This window comes from Misgurnus anguillicaudatus, chromosome 5 (assembly GCF_027580225.2).
Source record: "Misgurnus anguillicaudatus chromosome 5, ASM2758022v2, whole genome shotgun sequence".
NCBI lineage: Eukaryota > Metazoa > Chordata > Actinopteri > Cypriniformes > Cobitidae > Misgurnus > Misgurnus anguillicaudatus.
Genome location: NC_073341.2, coordinates 35,997,056 through 36,017,469, shown reverse-complemented (window position 1 = coordinate 36,017,469; position 20,414 = coordinate 35,997,056). Strand labels below are relative to the sequence as shown.

At 42.1% G+C, this 20,414-nt stretch overlaps 1 protein-coding gene across 1 annotated transcript; it reads right to left on the bottom strand.

Annotated features, from left to right (window-relative positions):
- Positions 1-8,489: 8,489 nt before the first annotated feature.
- LOC141363857 (uncharacterized) lies at positions 8,490-9,785 on the bottom strand. Its single transcript, XM_073867360.1, has one exon. It carries the CDS (start codon positions 9,753-9,755, stop codon positions 8,922-8,924), a length of 834 nt encoding a protein of 277 aa, XP_073723461.1. The 5' UTR covers positions 9,756-9,785; the 3' UTR covers positions 8,490-8,921.
- Between the last annotated feature and the right edge of the window lie 10,629 nt (positions 9,786-20,414).

Sequence of the window (20,414 nt, the reverse complement as noted above, 5' to 3'; positions counted from 1 at the left end):
GGGTTGAACAGCAGTGTATGTTTCGGACCAATCACAATTCATTTTGTTAATTTAACAAGGATGTCCTGACACTGAGCGCTACCTCTTTATCTTTAGATCAACTTCTAGTGAAACACCTAAACCAGTTAAACAAAGCTGACATAGTCACTATAAAATTTATATGAAGTACAAAAGGATCCAGGCTGCGTCTTGTATTTTATGAAGATTTTAAAAATCCTTTACAAACCCAGCTCAGCCACGATGGATCCTTGAGAGACATTTGCCCAGTTATTGGACTATGTCCTTCTTGTGATTAGATCCTCACTCGCTTTTTGGAAGGCTGATGAGGACGTGTGCCCTAAACTTTTTTGGGGGGAGAGGTGGCGTCAGGCTCTGGACGGTGCAGTCGCAAAAGATAACATGCAATGAATTATTTTTTTTACTTGAAGCAAACACAGCAAATGATTACCAGGAAAATTATTTCACAATATTCATATTTGTATGTTGACCATTTTCCTTTGTATTCAGCACTGCAATTAGATTAACTACAGCACGGTCAACCTTATTTCATCACCTTATTAATGAAACCACTATCCAGCTCTCTTTATTTATCAGCTTTAGGGTGACCATACGTGCCATTCAGTCCCGAGGACTGGATTTGGGAACCACTGCTCTATGACGTATGCGGTTGACAAATACGACTTCCAGAAAGCGAACCTGAAATCCTGGCCAGGACGCGTCCAGGAAGAATGGCACGTATGGCCACCCTAATCATCTTTCCCTGAAATCACAACAAATTTAGCCATAGTTATCCAACATGAGCCTCAACATTGTTTTGTTTTGAGTCTATTGGAAAATAAACCCTATTATCATTCTTTTGACCCACTCTAGAGTCTTCCTGTTTTGATGAGCCCAGACTGGAAATGGACACACCTTATCAAAAGTAGTTGCAGATATTTGGGCGTTTTTTTAACTAAAAAAAAGTTAAATCAACTTTTAAAACATTACAGAAATACATTTCCAAATACTAATATTAAACAAAATATACAATCAGGAAGATTACTTAATTAATTAACAATATGCTCACAATCATTCTTAATTGTATGCCTAATATATTGAAAAATGTAATGGATCCTGTTTTGTTTTGCCATGTCTTGTTGTATGTTATCATTTACATTCTTGCCTTGTTTACCCCCTCGAGGGTGTTTTTGTTATATAATAAATAAAAAGTATTTTTGGTTGTGAGCTGTCTGCACTTGGGTTCTGTCTTCCCCATCCCTGACACAAATATCTTTAAAACCACTAGTCGATGGGCATGTTGAGAGACTCCCTATGAGGCTGTATCTCTGTAAAAACTTTGACATACTGAGAGCAAACATAATTCATAATTTAGTGATGTTTAAGGGCTCTATCATATATCACAATTACCAATTGTGAAAAGTGCTATATAAATAAAATGGGATTGAATTGATTTAAAAACTCCATAACATTTTGACATTTTCGTCAACGAAAAAAAAAAACAAGATGAAAGTGTCAATGTCCTTTGAGATATGGTGTTATGTACTACATGTTTGAATGAATCTTTCATGTAAACAACTTTGCGTTTTTATACGCCTTACCTCATAGTTCTTGTTCCCTGTATTCTCATTGGCCACAAGCCCAGTGCACTAACCGATAGCATTTGGGTGTGAGCCTAAAATGTGCTAAAAATGTATTATAAAAAATACATTTAGGTACCATTTGTAGTAAATTTGAAATTTGTATTAAAGTTTACTACAAGTGGTAACTAAAAATATATTTTTTTATAGAGATGTTAGAGTATGTTAAAAGCACATTTAAGTTCATATTCATGGTGTCTCAACATAGCACAGATAATTCAAATGTTTAACTTATAAGGGTGGTTTCCCGAACAGGAATTAGCTTAAATCAGGACTACACCTTAGTTTAATAAGGAATTATAACTAGTTTTAACAAACATTCCTTACTAAAAACATTACTTGTGTGCATTTTGAAGCAAAACAAAGGGCACTGATGTATTTTAAGATATGCAGTGCAAGTTGTTTGGACAGCTCTTAAATTTATTTTAGTCTAGGACTAGTCTAATCCCTGTCCGGGAAACCGCCCCTTTATCTTAAAATGATTAAGATTATCTAAAGAAGTACTTAAGAAGAATTAGATTATGAAAGTGTACTTTTTTCACTTGGTATTTGTCTCAAGATGCACACATACTGTTTTTGTAATAATACAATTTAAAAGTTATTCCCGTGCAGTGTCATGAACAAAACAACAATGATTTACAGTTAAGCCTGTAAAATGTTTTTAAAATATTTACAGTATTTATATAACGTTACCAATTCTTATTTTCATATAATTTTGTTCTTTTTATTTGGATAATAACATTTGATGTTGATAGTAAATTAATTGATACATTGTAATTAGTTTTTTTGGTGCATAAATGCAATTAAAAACACATAGGTAGCACATTAGTTTTCCATGCACAAAGTGCATAAAAGGGGAGTAAACATGCTTTTATTGTGCTGTTGATTGATTTTATACCTCGAGACTACATTGCTGTAATCCTAAAATACAGATGACATATTAGACAAAAATGCTAGACAGTTTTAAAAGTTTGAGTCATATTTTAGGGTGACTCAATACAGCATTCCATAAGCATTCAAGTATCAATAGAACAGAAGTGGAAAGAGTAATAAAATATTGTACTCAACTGCATTGCTTGTATGTACATTTTTTTAAGTGTTTTAGCTTGTCGTTTGTGAAGCACCTTGGGCAACTGCTGTTGTATTATGTGCTATATAAATAATAAAACAAAACAAAACAAACAATCAGTAGGCTAAACTTGGCGCGCCTTTATCACCTATATTTTTTTGCTCAGTAATGAATGTGATTAAAATGAAAAATACTTTAAACAAACCTTACTTAAAGGAATATTCAATTTTCTTAAAAGCAAAATCCAGATAATTTACTCACCACCATGTCATCCAAAATGTTGATGTCTTTCTTTGCTCAGTCCAGAAGAAATTATGTTTTTTGAGGAAAACATTGCAGGATTTTTCTCATTTTAATGGACTTTAATGGACACCAACACTTAACACTTAACTCAACACGTTTTTATCTGGATTTTTCGTTTAAGAAAATGGTCTATTCCTTTAAGTAAAAGTAAAAGGACAGATTTTAATAACTAATCAAAAAAGTAAAAAAACACACAAAAAAAATACTCAATTAAAGTAACTGGAGTAAATGTAATTCGATACTTTCAACCTCTGCAATAGAGCAATATAAAATAATGCTGCCATTTTATTATACTAGCTTTAAGTATTTCTTAAACTTGACATGTGATTTGCTGTAAAAGTTGCTGTAACTTTTAATACAATGTATAAATAAGCCATGCCACTGCTGCTGCTTTTTTCCGATGACCTCTTTTCTTCTGTTTTTTTCAGTTTTCAAACAAAGTACATTTTCCTGTGACCTCAACCCATGCCTTGCTCTCATTGACTATTGACAGGATATCGAGTCAGACGACAGCTCCAGATTTTTACCATGTTAGACATTGTCTGCCTGACCTGTCTCTCAGCAAGAGTGTAACACTGGTACCTCAAGCAACCTTAAACCATGTATATTGTGGGTGTGTGGATTTTGTTTTCCATTTTGTTTTTTTCCTGTGAACTTTTATATATACTTCACTGTGGACTGACTTGTACATTGGCACTGTAAATAAATGACATCTCACACGAAAGTGCTGTGTGATTAAGCCATCATACTTTTTTTATTACCTTTTCTCCCCACCGAAAATTGGCAGCATTTGTTACATTGCTCTACATGAACATCCTCAACTTAACCAGTTAACCAAGATTTTTAAAATTAAAGGAGTGGATTCAGTCACACCCAAAATCACCAAACCTTAAAGGCGCTTCTTGTTGACGCTCAATGTGTTTACAAACAAAACGGGGCATAGCCAACTCCTCTTCTCCACCTCCCTTCCGTGCTTTCTGAACGAGTCATGAACGCGCCCAAACCCCACACCCAAATCCTTCTTGTCGTTTATTGGCTGGAACACTTTGTTATGTTTCGTGGTGGTATATTTTTAGGGTTTTGCTGACAGATGTTTAGCATTCAAGTATCAATAATGCTGCCATTTTAGGTGTAATCATACTGGCTTTACAAGTCATTTTAATTACTATTTTTTTCTATCTTGACATGTGATAAGTTGCTGTTACTTTTAAAATAATGTGTAAATAAGTTAAGCTAATTCAAGTGACAGCAACTCATAGTCATGATAGAAAATACTGAGCTTTAATGACTTGTAAATATACTTGACTTGTAAAATGACTTGTAAAAATTTAAGGCAGCGATTGTAAATTAAAATCTACATGTTTATTGATGTACTGTAATATAATGTGTATGTTTGTTCAGGGACGTGCACAGGAATTTTTAGGGGCAGTTGCTCTGTCCTAAAAAAAGGGCACCCCCCCGAAAAAAAACGTACGGCCTATATGAAGGACTGAGAATAACAGAGTCTTTATTAAAATCAGCAAACATGTTTGCCTAATGCCTACCAAAAAAAAAAAATAGTAGCCTAGGCGGCTTGACTGCAAGATATGATAGCTATCTGCTATCTGTCTGATTATTTAGGCTAAACGTGGCAAACACAGCCTGGATTTATGAAGATTTTAACAGAGGTGGAAAAAGTAGCCAATAACTTTACTTAAGTGAAAGTACAAGTGAGTAAAGAAATAATTACTCAAGTAGAAGTAAAAAATATGCAATGAAAAAATACTCAAGTAGCGAGTTACTAGTTACTCATGAATAAATAAATCTAGATATACACGTGTCTTTTTAATATTTAATAAACTTTGTTAATTTTAACTTTGTTAAATACACTTTGTAAGGAATCAACTCAAATGATTCATTAATTCCTGAATGCCCCAGAAACACGATACAGCAATTTAAAAATAAAATACAATTTCGTAATTAATTAAAATCCAGTAACAAAGGAATGCTGCACAATGTAAACGTAGTAAAAGTAAATTTTTTCCACCTCGGAAGGGCAACTTGAGTCGAGAAGGGCATATGCGCAGTTGCCCGGCCAAGCTGAGCAACCCCCCTGTGCACGTCCCTGTGTTTGTTTATTCTTAACACCATTCCAGCATCTATGATTCATGGTGAATCCAATTTATACAATGCACACATTGAGGGAGGGGCAATTTGGGATCTCCAATTGACCTTACCTCCATGTTTTTGGCCTGTGGGAGGAAAACAGGAGTAAACCCATGCTGACACAGGGAGATCATGCAAACTCTACGCCGAAAGGCCACCTGACCTAGCCGGGCCTCGACCGGGGACCTTTTAAAAGAGCACCCATTGGCCCAACTGTGGAATCCAGTGGTGGGTCGAGATCTTGTGTTCTACCTTGGGGGGGGGGGGCAGTGGGTCAGGTAGGTTGTCTACAAATCGAAAGGTTGGTGGTTCAATACCGGTTCCACATGACCAAGTGTCGAGGTGTCCTTGAGCAAGACACCTAACCCCAGTTGCCCCCGATAGCTGGATGGCGCCTTTGCATGGCTGACACCGCCGTTGGTGTATGAATGTGTGAGTGAATGGGTGAATGTGAGGCAAAAATTGTAAAGCGCTTTGGATGGCCATAGGTCTGATAAAATCTTATCAGATTTTCAAAATGTAAGAGACCAAAAAAAACATGATGAAAAAATGACAATTTTGAAATGCCGCAATGTGATCATGAAAGCACACCACGTACGATCAGATTAATTTCACAAACAACGCTAGTCTCAGCTGAGAACAGGGCTCACCAACCAAAGTGGATAGTTGTTTTCCAAAGTTACTAGCTGTCACAGGTGGCAGCGGACCGCCCCTTTCGCGGGTCACGCTCCTTCTTCACTTCCGTCCCAAAACACCCCAATGACCAGACAGACAAAGAGATAAAAATTAACAAAGTTTATTAAATATTAAAAAGACAAGCAGAGGGAATTAAATACTTAAAAGCGAGGGTCTCCGTCTTTGGTTTCTCCTAGCATGGGGGAGGGGTCATTTAAGTCTCTTGGCTCCAGGTGTATAGGTGAGTATGCAGGAGGGCAACGGGATCTTTACTTGGGCATACATGTGGGTATTCAGATGGGCACACTGGATCTTCTCTTAGGGCATACGGTGAGTATACAAATAGTCACACTGGATCGTCTCTTTGGGCATACGGTGAGTATACAAATGGGCACACTGGATCTACTCTTGGGGCATAAGGTGAGTATACAAATGGGCACACTGGATCTTCTCTTTGGGCATACGGTGAGTATACAAATGGGCACACTGATCTTCTCTTTAGGCATACGTTGAGTATACAAATGGGAACACTGGATCTTCTAGTCGGCGCGCCACCACTCGGTGAAGTCGGGGTCCAGAGCTCCCAGCGGGCATGTATGCGGAAAGCGGTCGTCTCACAACACCAGTGCATGTTCTTCTCACACAGGGTTTATCTCCCAGCCTAAAGGGTGGTTATTGACAACAAGACACAGCACGACACTGCAGACTTTAAGTGTACACACAGCAAAAGGAAAGGACTCACCCTCTGCACTCCACATACTCACAGTGAATAAGGTCAGCACCACCTAAGGCTGGGGAATAGTTCCTGGACGTCGGGGGCACCAATGCACGGACACCCAGATGAAACGTCACAGCCACGACTAGGCAATGGGCTCCTTTCTTGCTGTTCCCGGCTCACCCACTAATCCCTTCACGATGGGGCCGCTTACACACTGGTCACACTCACAATAGGTAGACGATTATTCCACACTCTTTAAGGTAAATGTTGATGCTGTATAATTCAATGTACTCACTCTTCCTTTAATACTGTTCTTTTCCTTCTCTTTTCAGATAACCGGGCTCAACTGGTAGCACAATCTCCTCCCGGGAATCCTAACTGATCTTCAACGTGGGCAAACTGCATAACACATAAGACATGTAAACACGGTGCTCCAATAAAGTTGTCTGTATACTCAGCCCGGTGTGTGTATCTCTCTCTTGGCTACAAGCTCCACAGTACACCAATACACGCTCTCCAACTAGCTCCTCCGCTCCGTAGCGCCCAGAACAACTGCTGGAAGACATAATGCCCTTCCTTTCATCTCCTTTAGCCCCGTCCTCTTTCCGCTCTCATCTATGTGATCGCTGGATCAACGGGGCCTCCCGACTCTTCAGAAGGTGTGCCTCCCGTCCGCCTTTGGCGGAGATAGTTTCGCCTCCGAAATCCGCCGCGCCTTCCTGCGTTTCTGATGCCCTATTTATGTGTCTCTTCCTCACCACATTGCCCAATCAACAATCGCCAGGCTCATTTTCCTTACCTGTTGCTAATAACCCCGATTTGGGTTGCCATGGAGTTAAAGGAAGTGACTGGTGTTTGCAAATCACAGTCCAAGCGGAACTAATCTTCCTCACTTTAGGTTCCGCCCTTTCACAGTCATTCCGTGACACTAGCCACTAAGCATTTTCACTGGCCACAATTTTGTTGCTAGTAAAATACATTTTATAGGAGTAAACTTGACTTTGGCATCCTAAAATGACTTTAATTTGAGTAATTGTACTCGATTTAGCTAGATTAGGTGCAGATTGAATTTCAAATGCAGACTGACCACCCAAAATAAGTCTACATTATTTAGCTGGTAATATCATTATAAATCATATTATATATTTAGGTGCATGAAAAACATGCTAGAAAAGCATAAATATATTAACTTCTAATGAATATATTGGGGTGTAGAAGGTTAACTGAAAAGATAAACACAAAAACCCTAGAAAACTTTTTAAATATTTATTAACAACAGCCATAAATTTTAAATGCTTGATCATGTTTTTTTTTAAGTTATTTAAGACTTTTATGGCAAATGTTGAGATGGCATTGTTGTTGCACAAAGTAGCCTACATTGAAATGATGTGCGAACCTCTCATTTCCTTTCATTTAGTCCTCTGATCGCACGCATGTCTCAACAAATGGTCTCCGTATGTTGTGCTGGGTGCAGGGAGTGCTCATGGGAGTTGTAGTTTCCCAGTGTCATTGCGCATTGTTTATAATTTCGCATATCTTTTAAGAAAACTACAATAAAAAAATATATTCCACCAGCCAAAGTGGCTAGTGGGATTGGCTGTCTTACCCTCCACATCCGAAATCTACCCGCATTTGGCGGGTTGGCGAGTGTTAATGTCAAGCCCTGGCTGCAATGTTTCTCATAGCCCAACATGATTTCACAGTTATTCTGTCCTCAGTGTGTGTGACTGTAAACAAATCGACAGATAGCCAACATGCTTCAAGAAAAAGTCAAAGGCTGGAGTAAAGTTCAAGGCTTTTTACTGTTGTCGTAATTGTCATGAAGGTATCTTTTTAAAACTGAAATAATACAGAAAGATAGCACCAATCACTGAATGCTATTTAAACACATACATTTACAGACATAATTTAATATACCTTTAAGCTATAATATATATATATATATATTAGGGTAGAGAGTAGAGCCACCGTACCGTATGCTCCGTAAGTAGACCTCAGACAACAGTATAAAACAACAAAATACGACTGAGTCATGTGCCCTTTAACTATAAATTCAAATATAACTTACAAGCGATGCTTTCCCAAGGCACAAACAGAAATGGAGACAGGATAAGGTGACTAGAGCTGCAAGCTGACCGCATAGAATATAACTACTAATGTGTTTCCTGATCAGACTGCATCATGTGACAAAACCAACCAATGAAAGCAATGTAAGAATTATATATGAACACAACAAATTACTCCCAGATGACCACTAGGGGGAGAAAGTAACAAACTAAATGCAAAGTATTCTTACAGAACATGACACTCCTCGCCTGGTATTGATTAAATACCACTATCTGAATAACCATATCATATCTGAAAAAGAACTAAATCAATTAAATTCCTCAGCACTCTTGAGAAGGATCGTCTCAGAAACGGGTCTCAAAAAGGTTCTCGCCGACCCAGACCTTGTGACCTTGAGTTCAATCTTCCTGACCTTGCCATCTTCATCAGGGAAGGTCTTTGTAACCAGAGCTATAGGCCATTCATTCCGCTTCGCCTGGTTATCCTTAAGCAGAACCAGGTCACCTTTCTCAATGTTAGGTCGTACGTCTTGCCACTTGCTTCGGCTTTGCAGCGTAGGAAGGTACTCTCGTCTCCATCTGCTCCAAAAGGTGTTGGCCAGATGCTGCACCATTCTCCACTGCTGTCGGTGAAGGTCTGTGCTGTCAAAGGTTCCTGGAGGAGGAGGGAAAGCAGACCTCTTCTGAGTCAGAAGTGTAGCAGGGGTAAGGAGAAAGGGTGCTTCCGGATCTGAAGAAATAGGTGCAAGTGGTCTAGCATTAATAATTGCCGTGATCTCTGCCATTAACGTAGACAACACCTCATGAGTGAGGCATGAAGGGTTGATTTCCAGAAGCATAGAGTTGAGTATCCGTCTAGCGAAACCAATCATTCGCTCCCAAGATCCTCCCATGTGGGAGGAATGTGGAGAGTTAAACACCCAAGAGCAACCCTCTTCACCCAAGTACCTTCTCACATTGGGCTCTTTGGGATCGGTCAGGAGTATGTGCAGCTCCTTACAGGCACCTGTAAAGTTGGTTCCACAGTCTGAACGAATTTGCTTAGCAGGTCCCCGCAGAGCAAAGAATCGGCGCAGCGCATTGATGAAACTTGAAGTGTCCATTGCCTCTATCAGCTCTATGTGCACGGCCCGTGTGCTCATGCAGGTGAAAAGTAAAGTCCACCCTTTGCTGTTAGCCTGTACACCGTGGCTTCATCTTGTGTTGACAGCCCATGGGCCGAAAACATCAAGTCCCACGTAGGTGAAGGGTGGCTCTGTACTCAGACGATCTGAGGGTAGATCTGCCATCTTCTGTTCAGCACTTTTCCCCCAAAGCTTGTTACATGTAACACATTTGTGAAGGATGCTGCTGATACATTTCTTAGCTCCAATGATCCAGAATCCAGCTGTGCGGACAGAGCCTTCTGTAAAAACATTACCTTGATGCTTAACTTTGTCATGTAATGGCCACAAGCAATGTTGCAATGTGGCTGCGAACTGGAATGATGAGAGGGACTTTTTGATCAAAGAACTATCCTTTGAGAAATCTTTCCCAGCAACCAAGCAGGTAAACTCTTTGCTAAAAGTTTCTCTTTACACACATTTGACAATAAAGGGACCTGCCTTGGACAACTCTTCTGCTTTATGAGTTTTTTTTGCATTGACGCCAGCTACTACAGATGTCATCCTTGGTTCTTACTACACTTCCCTAAACATTTCTTTATCCATAAGCTCTAGGAAAGGCACACCTTCAATGGAGAGACCCAATTTGTCATCATCCTTGGTTCTCTCAAAGATTTTGCTGCCGAGGTTGCAGTCATGTGTGTAAGTGTGCAGTGTAGACATTCGTTTCCAAATCTCTCCTTGACTTGAATATGATTGGGACATGGAGCAAGGACAGATGGACGTCCTTGTCAAGCATGTTAGTCCGAAATAAAGTCACAGACTCTGTCTCTAGTAGACATTACCTATAACAACCCAGCCAAGGTCTAATCTTTGAGTGAAAGGTGCTCTAGGTGGCCCATTGTGTTGTTTTCTGACTTTGTGAACCTGGAGAATGTTGTGTCCTAGAAGGAGGAGTATCTGGGCTTCTAGATCTAGCTGTGGTATCTTTTGAGCTATGGACTTCAAGTGTGTGTTGTACTGTGCAGCTGCTGGAGTTGGAATTTCTGTGCGGTCATCTGGCATATGATTGCATTCAATGAATGTGGGAAGCATCACGCTTGTTGTTTTATCCAGTGACTCCACCATGAACCGTGTGGCTCTTCTCCCAAAAGCCTAAGTGACTCCTAAACATGTGCGCAAAATGTATGGCAAGTTTGACTCCTCAATTTGAAAGAGGTCAAAGAATTCAGACCAAGCCAAGGAACTGTTGCTTTGGTCATCCAGAATGATATACATTTTTACAGCTTTGTCAGGGCATGCTTTAGGATAAACTTTCACTAGGCAAACAGGATCTAGGATCCTTACCGTCATCACAGACCTCTGTGCACCTAGAGGTGACTGCCAGCTGAAATGTTTCTCCTTCACTCCTTCATCCAGGACCTCTCCTGTCCCATGGTGGGGGTCCAGTGTGCAATTCTTTGCTATGTGAATGGTAGAAGTGCAACATCTGAAACAGATTCAATTTTTTTTAAGAAAAGCATTACGCTTTTTTAAAGACTAACTTCAAAAACCTCTACACTATTCAGAGGATGTGGTTTCCTGTGGATAGGGCATTGTTTGTTTATTTCTCCTCGCCTGCTGCTTGAACTATTTGCCTGAGAAGCTGTTGGTAGTGACACAATTCCAGTCTTGTGAGCAGAGACATAGCTTTTGCCATAAGTCTCTTTTCCACTCGTTCAAGCTTTGATGGTCCTGTAGAAACCTGTGGGAACTATTCAACAGAGTTACAGGAGAGAAGAGAGAGTGAAGCTTGGGTCGTTTCTTCTGCGTGCTTCACTGCATATGAAGTCTGTGAAGTATGCGAATGGAGGCAAACATACGTTGTATTACTCCATGTATTGTGAGCCTTGAGCTAACCACCACTCTTGCAGACCAGTTGGCAACTTCTCAACGATAGGTTGACACCCCGGTAGTGTCCTGGTCCTCAGATTTTGCAGACACTAGATCCCTTAACAGGTCTCCTAGCTCCCTGAGCTTTACCGGAAAAATGAATTTAATCAGTTTTTTTAAGGTAAGTGGTTGCAATCAATTTATTTAAGCTACATTTAAACAAAAGTTTTATATTTTATTTTACTTTACTAATCTTTTTTGTTTAAATGTAGCTTAAATAAATTGATTGCAACCACTTACCTTAAAAAAACTGATTAAATTTAATGAATAATTTTTTTCAGTGCAACTGAAAAAAATGAGACATAGAGAATCTAAGTGGGAGGGCGAAGCCGAAATTAAAAAAGGAAAAGGACATCAGAAACGCAGAAAATGTAAAGTATAAACAGTCTACGTTATACGCAGGTATCTGCGCGATCCTATCAGCGTATCAAATCAAATTACTTTAGTGGCGCGAAGAACCCACTGGCGAGTGACAGCAAAGTACCGCGAGAGCGATTCCAGTTATCACAAAGAGAAATCTGCTTTGAATCGCTCTCGCGGTACTTTGACATCACCAAGAGGTCTGCTTAGCGCCAAACCTGCAGTGTAGCTGCTCATGCGACACTGTAAACAAACAGTCCATGTGGAGAATTGAACGAGTGGATGAGTGCTGTAACATAAAATCCGGAGAGTTAACAACGCACATGTGAGTAAACAACATTTAAATCATCAGTCCAGTTTAATACTTTATCTGGAGGAAAGGATCCAAAATGCAATAAAATAAGCCAGTGTTTATGCCCTGATGGTTTTTAGCTGCCTTCAGGTCCTCTTCAGCATGTTTGCTTGTGCTATGGTGTTAAACTTCCCTTCTCTGTGTTCATTTATATATCTACGTTCAAGATGTATATGATCTTAAATTCATGTCTGCGTTGATGTTCAGTTTAGTTCAGTCTTGCAAAGTATCATTTCCTTCACTGTTGTTTGGGTGTCTAATCCCTGCAAGTAAGCATACGATGGCCCTTTATGGGCCCACTTAGGGCTAGTCTAAGGGCCCTGCGCAGGTTTGCTCATTGGCAAAACGTTGGCCCTTTAGCACTGGCCCTGCGCGGGCAGCCCTCACTTAGCACCCAGGAAGCCCTCATACAGAAAAATCCCCAGAGTTAAATAAACACTGCTGGATGTATATATTGTCCCAATCTTACAGAGTGTTAAAACGTAACAATGAAGCAGATTAAAAGCTCTGTTATCCTCTCTCTCACCGAAAGGGGTATAAATGGAGGTCGGAGCCAGCTACAAATGGGTGGGTTAGCAGCAAGTGGGTGGAGCTTTAGCTGCAAGTGGGCTGTACAAACTTCCAGAGGATTCACTACCGTCCCATTTGAAGCGTAAACTCCTCCTACTTGCACATTTCTGAAATCCCTCCTACTTGCAGCATAAGCTCCTCCCACTTGCGGCATAAGGTCCTCCCACCTGCAGTCTCTGGGCTGCAGCGAGGTCTCACCATCTCTGTCTGAAATCTAAAATTGCATTTTACATCTTACTTGTAGAGTCATTTTCTTACTTTAGGTTGAGATTTTGTTTCATTTAAAGTCACCACTATTGTGATCAGTGGCTGTTTTTAATTGGACTTTGACTCTTGACCGTTGGCTTGTTAGTGTTTTCTAGATGCTATATCTAAGTGTGTTTAAAACACATGTTATAGCAAAGAAAAGGCAATAGTAATTGGATATTGATAGTTGATACATAAACATTGTCAAACATAATCATTAAATGAACAGATTAATTTATACAGTTATCCCCCCTGATCAGAAGCATCATGTTCTATTAATAATGAAATACTACAGTGTAAGGTCCAGAACTCTCATGGCAGTTTATCATTCTGAAGGATTTTGATAGTGTGCACATAAACATTAACCACTGCACAATGTAGATGCACAGACATCAAGAATCAGAGTATGAATCTCAACAATGGTGAAAAAGAAAATGGTAAAAAGGGCCATTATTTATTTATGCCGCAGTGCATTCTGGGAGTCCTGGATGAGATTTGTAATTTGCTGATACCCAGCATGCATTGCAGCATGAAGCTTTTCATTTTATTGTCACCATCATTGTGATTCATACTCTGATTCTTGATATTTGTGTGTCTACATTATACAGCAGTTAATTTTAAGTGTCAGTGTTTCAAAATTCTTCAGAAAGACAAACTTCTATGAGAGAGCTGGATCTCATACTGAAGTATCACATTATTGTCAGAGAAAGATGCTTCTGATAAGTGTACAAACAATAAATTAATACATAAGTTTTTATATGATGATGTTTAGACTTTATTTACTGAACTGACCACCACCAAACAATTGGACTCTGCCATAAAAAACATGTCTTAAACACACAAAGTTAGCAATCAAACAATTGAACAATGTAAGAGTCACGAGTCAAGTTTAACTAAATCAAACACTGATCACAATAGTGGTGACTTTAAATGAAACAAAATCTCAACCTAAAGTAAGAAAATGACATGTAAGATGTAAAATGCAATTTTAGATTTCAGACAGAGATGGTGAGAGAGAGGATAACAGAGCTTTTAATTCTGCTTCATTGTTACTTTTTAACACTCTGTAAGATTGGGACAATATATACATCCAGCAGTGTTCATTTAACTCGGGGGATTTCTCTATGTGAGGGCTGTGCCCATGCAGGGCCAGCGCTAAAGGGCCAACGTTTTGCCAATGAGCAAACCTGTGCGGGGGCCTTAGGCTATGCCCATACAGGCCCATCGTAAGCTTACTTGCAGGGATGTTAGGCTACATGATGGTCTTGTAATAATACTTGTAAACCAGGGGTGTCAAACATGCGGCCTGTGGGCCGAGTACGGCCCGCAAAGGTGTCCAATCCGGCCCGCATGATGATTTATACAGTTTTATTAAATATTAAATACATATTTTAAAAACCCTTTCAGGCGGGTCTGTAGTTCGTTTTTAATATGAGAGACTTACGAAAAGCAGCAAAAAGCGGAACATAGACTAAACACGGTGCCCAAAAATCTTGCCGTTTTATTGTTACCGCTCCGCTAAAGATCCACTGATTCCGGCGATCCACTTCGTGTTTTCCCGACCGCTCCGCAGCATCTCTGTGAAGGTGTTCACTCTCTGCCTGGAGAGCGAAGATGACAGTTTCCGAAGTTCGTTGCATTAACAGGTAGATTCATTACATTATATCAGTTGTTAAACCGCAGAATTAGTAATTTGTAAGTTTGTTTATGTATTTCTTCCGGTAATGATTTGCTGTCGGTATTCTAAAAGTGCTAACAACTTAGCAAGCAAACAACAAAAAAATATCCACATTCTTAAGCCGAAAGTATACTAGGGACGTCGGCGTATGCGCGCCGTCCGCATGACGTCATTTTCGTCATCAGGAGGGTCCGCGGCCGGACAATGCGCGTACAGTCCGCGTACGACAGGGCATGCGCGTGAAAATATTTAGACAGGACACTCCACTATAAACAATTATACAAAGGAAATAGACAGCATTTGCGCACACACTATCGTTTTTCTTCTTTAACTTTTACTTCTTACAAGAACAGAAAGCTGTGGAGCATGTTTGTTTGATTCCTGTTCTTTGTTGTCTTGTTGTTTGTTCTAAACTGTGTTTGCAATGGTGGATCAGTTACTTTTCTTCACCTATCCTAATGTTTTAATGTACTGTAAATGTCGCCAAATCAGTGCTGCACTGACAGCCTGTTAGACTAATAATTTGAATAAGAAATCATTTGTATTGCGTATAGTGTCGAACGCGGCCATCCGCGTGTAGCCGCGGAGACTATACTCGGAAAGCTGCGCGGGAAAAAAGTATACCCGGGCCTTTAGTATTAACGTTACAATGCTTGTCTAATCGATGTAATGTTCCCGATCAGATCTAAGTTAATATAAACACTAATTTTGCTGTTGTTGGCACACTTTGTAGAAAAAAAATACAAAAAACACCAATGCCTTCACAAAATAATGACAAAGAACGGAAAGAGAGGCTGCTAAAGGCAGTTCAACATTGCAAACATGGATTCAAAGCTCCATCAAGCCAACAGGTAAATCATATTGAATGTTAAGCAGACTTTAATTCTTGTTATTATATTTCCCATTATAATCACTTGTCTAAGTTGATGCTAGTAATATAACACATCATATTTATAATACTTCATTAAAACCATAATAATAGTACCACCCCCCCATAGTGCCCTTTTTGCTTTTGGGCCACTGCCCCATCTAGCATTTTCATTTTCTAAATGACTGTTCTCATTACAAAGAAAAGTGAATGGTTTATAAATAATTTTGGCATTAAGGCAAAAGAAGTTAAATTAAGACTTTTCAACCTAAGGCCAATGGTTTTGTACAGATGTAAATTTGTATGTATAATATGTGCAAAATGCGTGTGACTTAGGAAATGTAGTTTTCACAGAGCTGTGTGTTTCTCTGGTTCCCTTTCAGTCGGTCACTACGACGTCACGTCATGACCGACGAATTGGGAACTCGCTTAGAGAGACCAATCTGCTTCGTATACTACTAAAACGCCAATGAACTTGGCATTGAGATATTTGCATAATGCTGGCGCCGCCCCGCCAGGTGCATATATAAGGCGCACGTGCAAATAGGGAAATCAGCTTTTTCGCTTCGAAAGCCGGCTTTATCTGACTGAGAAGCTACTATCTGCTCTTCTCGGAATGGTTGCTGAAGTTGATTGACAAGCAGTACTAACACAGCGGACGCTCGCAGTATTCCACTGCTCTGCATATTTTTTGTTTTGAGTTTAGTGTGTGCGTTGCCTCTGCCTGTGCGCATCATCAGCTGAGCACCTAAAGAGTGATTTCCCTAAAAGAGTGATACGTGAGAGCTCTGTGTCTTTTTAAAGACAGCCACTCTCTCGTATATTCGGAGATCGGCGTCCTTTTCAGGATTGCTTTTCGTCCGTGCGATCTTGGATGTGAGAGGTATAAGGGTTCCAGTTACGGTCACGAGCGCTGTCTTCATGCTTGGGCATCAAGCACTCTGAGGCTGCGCTCGTGGAGAGTTTTTGTTCTCTCTGTGAGAGCATAACCCTCTTGGATTGCGGAGACGACTGACGTTTCTACGGGAATGCTGTCCGCGTCTTTGCAGTGCTGACACCGCCATGGTGCAACTGTCAAGCGCTCGCATGACGCTCTTCGCATCACTACGCTGAGGAGGACGGAGGATGCATCCTCCACCTACCGGCCTTTCATCCTCAGCCGGTTGAGGTTCCGGTGGAGACGGCAGAGTCGTGTTCTACGATGTCTGCCGAATCCATGGGACCTCCTTCTGGTCCCGTTCACTTCTGCAGCATCAGAGGGGTGTCCAATTTCCTCCGAAGTGGAGTCGTTCCGGAGATGGCGGCCGTGCCCGCTCGAGCGGCGGAAACGGTGAGTTGGAGAGGTTAACCCCTCTCCGCCCGAACTGTACCGCCCACGTGATTGGTATTTCGGAGCTGCTCGAGCCTCTCGGTCCTCTGCTCCTGTGCCTTTCTTCCCGACGGCACGAAGAGCTGACGTGATTTGCGGCCATCCGGCCGTTCAGCTTCAGCTTTCACCCCTCACCTCCCTCACCAATGGAGCCGCTAAGGGCAGGAACCCTTCAGTGGAGCGGGGGGTTGCGATGCAGCTGCGTTCCTGGAGGGACCACCCAACCCTTCCCTCCCGTGTTTGTAGACAGTCGTCCGGTTACGGGCGCTGTCCGTCAGGCATGCGGAGAGGCGGCTTCAGCCCTGCACGCAATAACGTTGCTACGGGTTCACCAAGGATTTACGAGGGAGGCCGCGACCTTCAGTCGTGCGAGGTTCACGACAGTGGTTCAAGATCGCCACCTTTGGCTGTGTCTGGCTGACGGACGCAGGCGAGAACAACTTGAATGCTCCTGTCTCACAGACCGGCCTCTTCGGCGAGGCCGTGGAGTCGTACAGCTCCGCTGCGCAGACTGAGGCGATCTCTGAGGTCATGCCCCGGCGAAGGAGAGCTGCCCTTGGTAAAAACCACCACGCCGGCTCCTCAGTCTGCCTCTCGCCGTCGGCGTCCTGCGGCGACCACCTCCGTTTCCCTCCTCGGACCCAATCTCGGCAGCGCGTGGGAACCGGTCGTCAGCAGCTCGCCCCACCCGCTTAGCCGCTGCCCGTGAAATCGGGAGTTTAAGTGGCCAGTAAGCGGGCGACCTGGATTGGCAGAGGATCACTCTTCAGGAGACGGTGATTCGCTCCTTCCCCCGATAGAGGGTCGGGTGGAAAATTCTTGGTTTGAATATGTTCCACCGGCTGTTTAGCCGGTACCCACTAACCACACACAGAGTGCATTCCTCTTCCCTCTCCAGGTCTCCAGAGGATCGAGAGAGCCGTGAGCGGGCACACACCAGCTCACCCTACCTCTCCTCTATCGCCAGCGGGTGTTCTGAGGAGTCCGAGCCCTCCACTCAGGAGACCGGACCACCAGCAACCCCTTCGGAGTCTGCGTCCTCAGCTGAGGAGACCGGACGACCGTTTCCCTCAGCGGGCTCAGGTCAGTGTCACACACACACATACTGTAGATGCTTATGCTGTCACGGCAGACGCACCGGCAGTCCCGCCTGTCCCGCCTTGCTGCCCCGCCGCGGGTACACCGGTAGTGTCGTTATTCTCCTCGTACGGTGCCTGGGTGCTTGGCTTCAGTTCCCAGCCCGTTCGTTGAGTTTTACGCACGTTCCGCCTCGGTTACGAAATACAATTACCGGCACAACCCCAAAATTCTCGGGCTTTCGTTTCACTATGTGAAAGTGTCCGATGCACATGTACTGCGTGCATAAGTCGATATCCTGCTGGCGAAGGATGTTCGAGCCGGTCCCTCTTACCGAGATGATGATATGATGATAGGGTTTTCCAGCATTTATCTCATAGTACCCAAATTACGCGGTGGGTTACGATCGATTTGATTTACGCACCGGCTCTACAAAGGTGGTCTTTTTTTGGATGATAACGCCGAGGCTCGTATTTCAATATTCAGATCGGTTGCAGCTTTAGACCTGTAAGACGTGTACTTTTGTGTCCATCTCCCCTCGCCTTAGACCGTTTTTTCGTTCTGCGTCGTGGGGTGGGCATATTAATATTAAGTACACCATTCGAGCTGTCTCTCTCTCTCCGTGTCTCCATGAAAGTGCTAGTCACGGCATTAAAATATCAGAGAGAGAGCGTTGTTCGCATTCTGCTTTTATTTACGTTGACTTATAATAGCCCGTTCTTGGCAGACGTGCGCGAACACAGAGAGTTAATGCTTCGGCATCTCGCTCGTTTAAGTCATCAGGTCGACTGGGAAAGAGCAACTTTGCCCCGTGCAAAGGATCCTTTTTCTCAGTATGGAATTAGACTCGATCAACTAATTGGTGTGTTTTACAAGAGCGCGCAACTAGTCAGTTCTGACTTGCCTCGGTTTAATTCGAGGGAAGTACGCGGTCCCTCTGATACAATTTCAGAAGCTCCTGGACATATGACAGCATGCTGCAGCTGTGACACTGCTCGAGCTGCGTCATATGAGACCGCTTCAGCGTTGGCTTTACGATTTTTTTTTTATCAATGAAAACTCTGACCCTGCTAGCATTGGCCTCCATGAAGAGAGTAGGGGATTTACATGCATTCTCTGTTGACGATTCGTGCTTTTAGTTTGGTCCTGCTGTCTCACTGAAGACCCAGACCAGGCTACGTGCCCAAAGTTCCCACCACTCCCTTCAGAGATAAGGTGGTGAGCTTGCAAGCGTTGCCTTTGGAGCAGGCAAACCCAACCGAGGCTTTGTTGTGCCCCGTACTAGAGGTCTACACGGGTCCAAAAATTCCTACCCGAACCCGATCAGACCCGTAAATGTGCTACACTTAACCGACCCGGACCCGTCTGTTGTTTTGAAAGCTGGACCCGGAACCAACCCGGACCCGTCTATTATTTAAAAGCTGGACCCGGATCCGACGCGGACCCGTCTATTATTTAAAAGCTGGACCCGAACCCGTCCGGGAAGACACAGACCCGACCGGCAAATATTCTTTAGCTAAATGTCATTAATAAGTCAATAAACAAGTAGCGAAAATTTAACTTTTTGTCTTACCCATAACGTTAGAAGTTAGTCTTCTCCCTCCTTGTACCTGACTGTGTGTGATGCACAATCCTTATTTCCAAGAAAGTTCCATGTTATTAACATCCATGTTATTCCTCTCTTGACGATTGAAATGTTTAATGCTTATTCCAGCTTTAAAAGTCCACTTTGTTGTGTATCGGGTCAACTTGCTTAATAATGTTTGCCCATTTGGATTATAATAACGATTGCTCGTTCGGTGTCATAGCTGCTTTCGTTAGCTTTACTTTGCTATCATCTCTGTGCTCTTTGAGCAGAGTCGCAAAAACTTTAGATATAACAGCAAGACGGTCAATTTATAATATTATTATAAAAATTATAGAAGTCACATCAGTGCAAAATGCGCAGTACGGCGGAATAGGTCCCGCCTTCTAAATAAAAGAGCCGATTGTCAAAGGTAAAGTCATTGCGTCTCACTGCAGAAGCTCCTGACTGGTAGCCAGAGAAACATTACAAGAGCCAATGCGCGTTAGCTGCCTGGTTGGAGCAACAAAATATAAACTTTTTAACTAGGGCTGGAACGACGCGTCGACGTAGTCGATTACGTCGATTATGTAATTACGTCGATTTGCCGGAAATGCGTCGATGCGTCGCATTGTTTACGTTTTCAAATGAAGGCGGCTTCAGCTCCGACCGGATAATACAA

Coding starts and splice junctions, on each gene's coding strand:
- LOC141363857 (XM_073867360.1), bottom strand. CDS start 9,755: ATGAGCACACGGGCCGTGCACATAGAGCTGATAGAGGCAATGGACACT.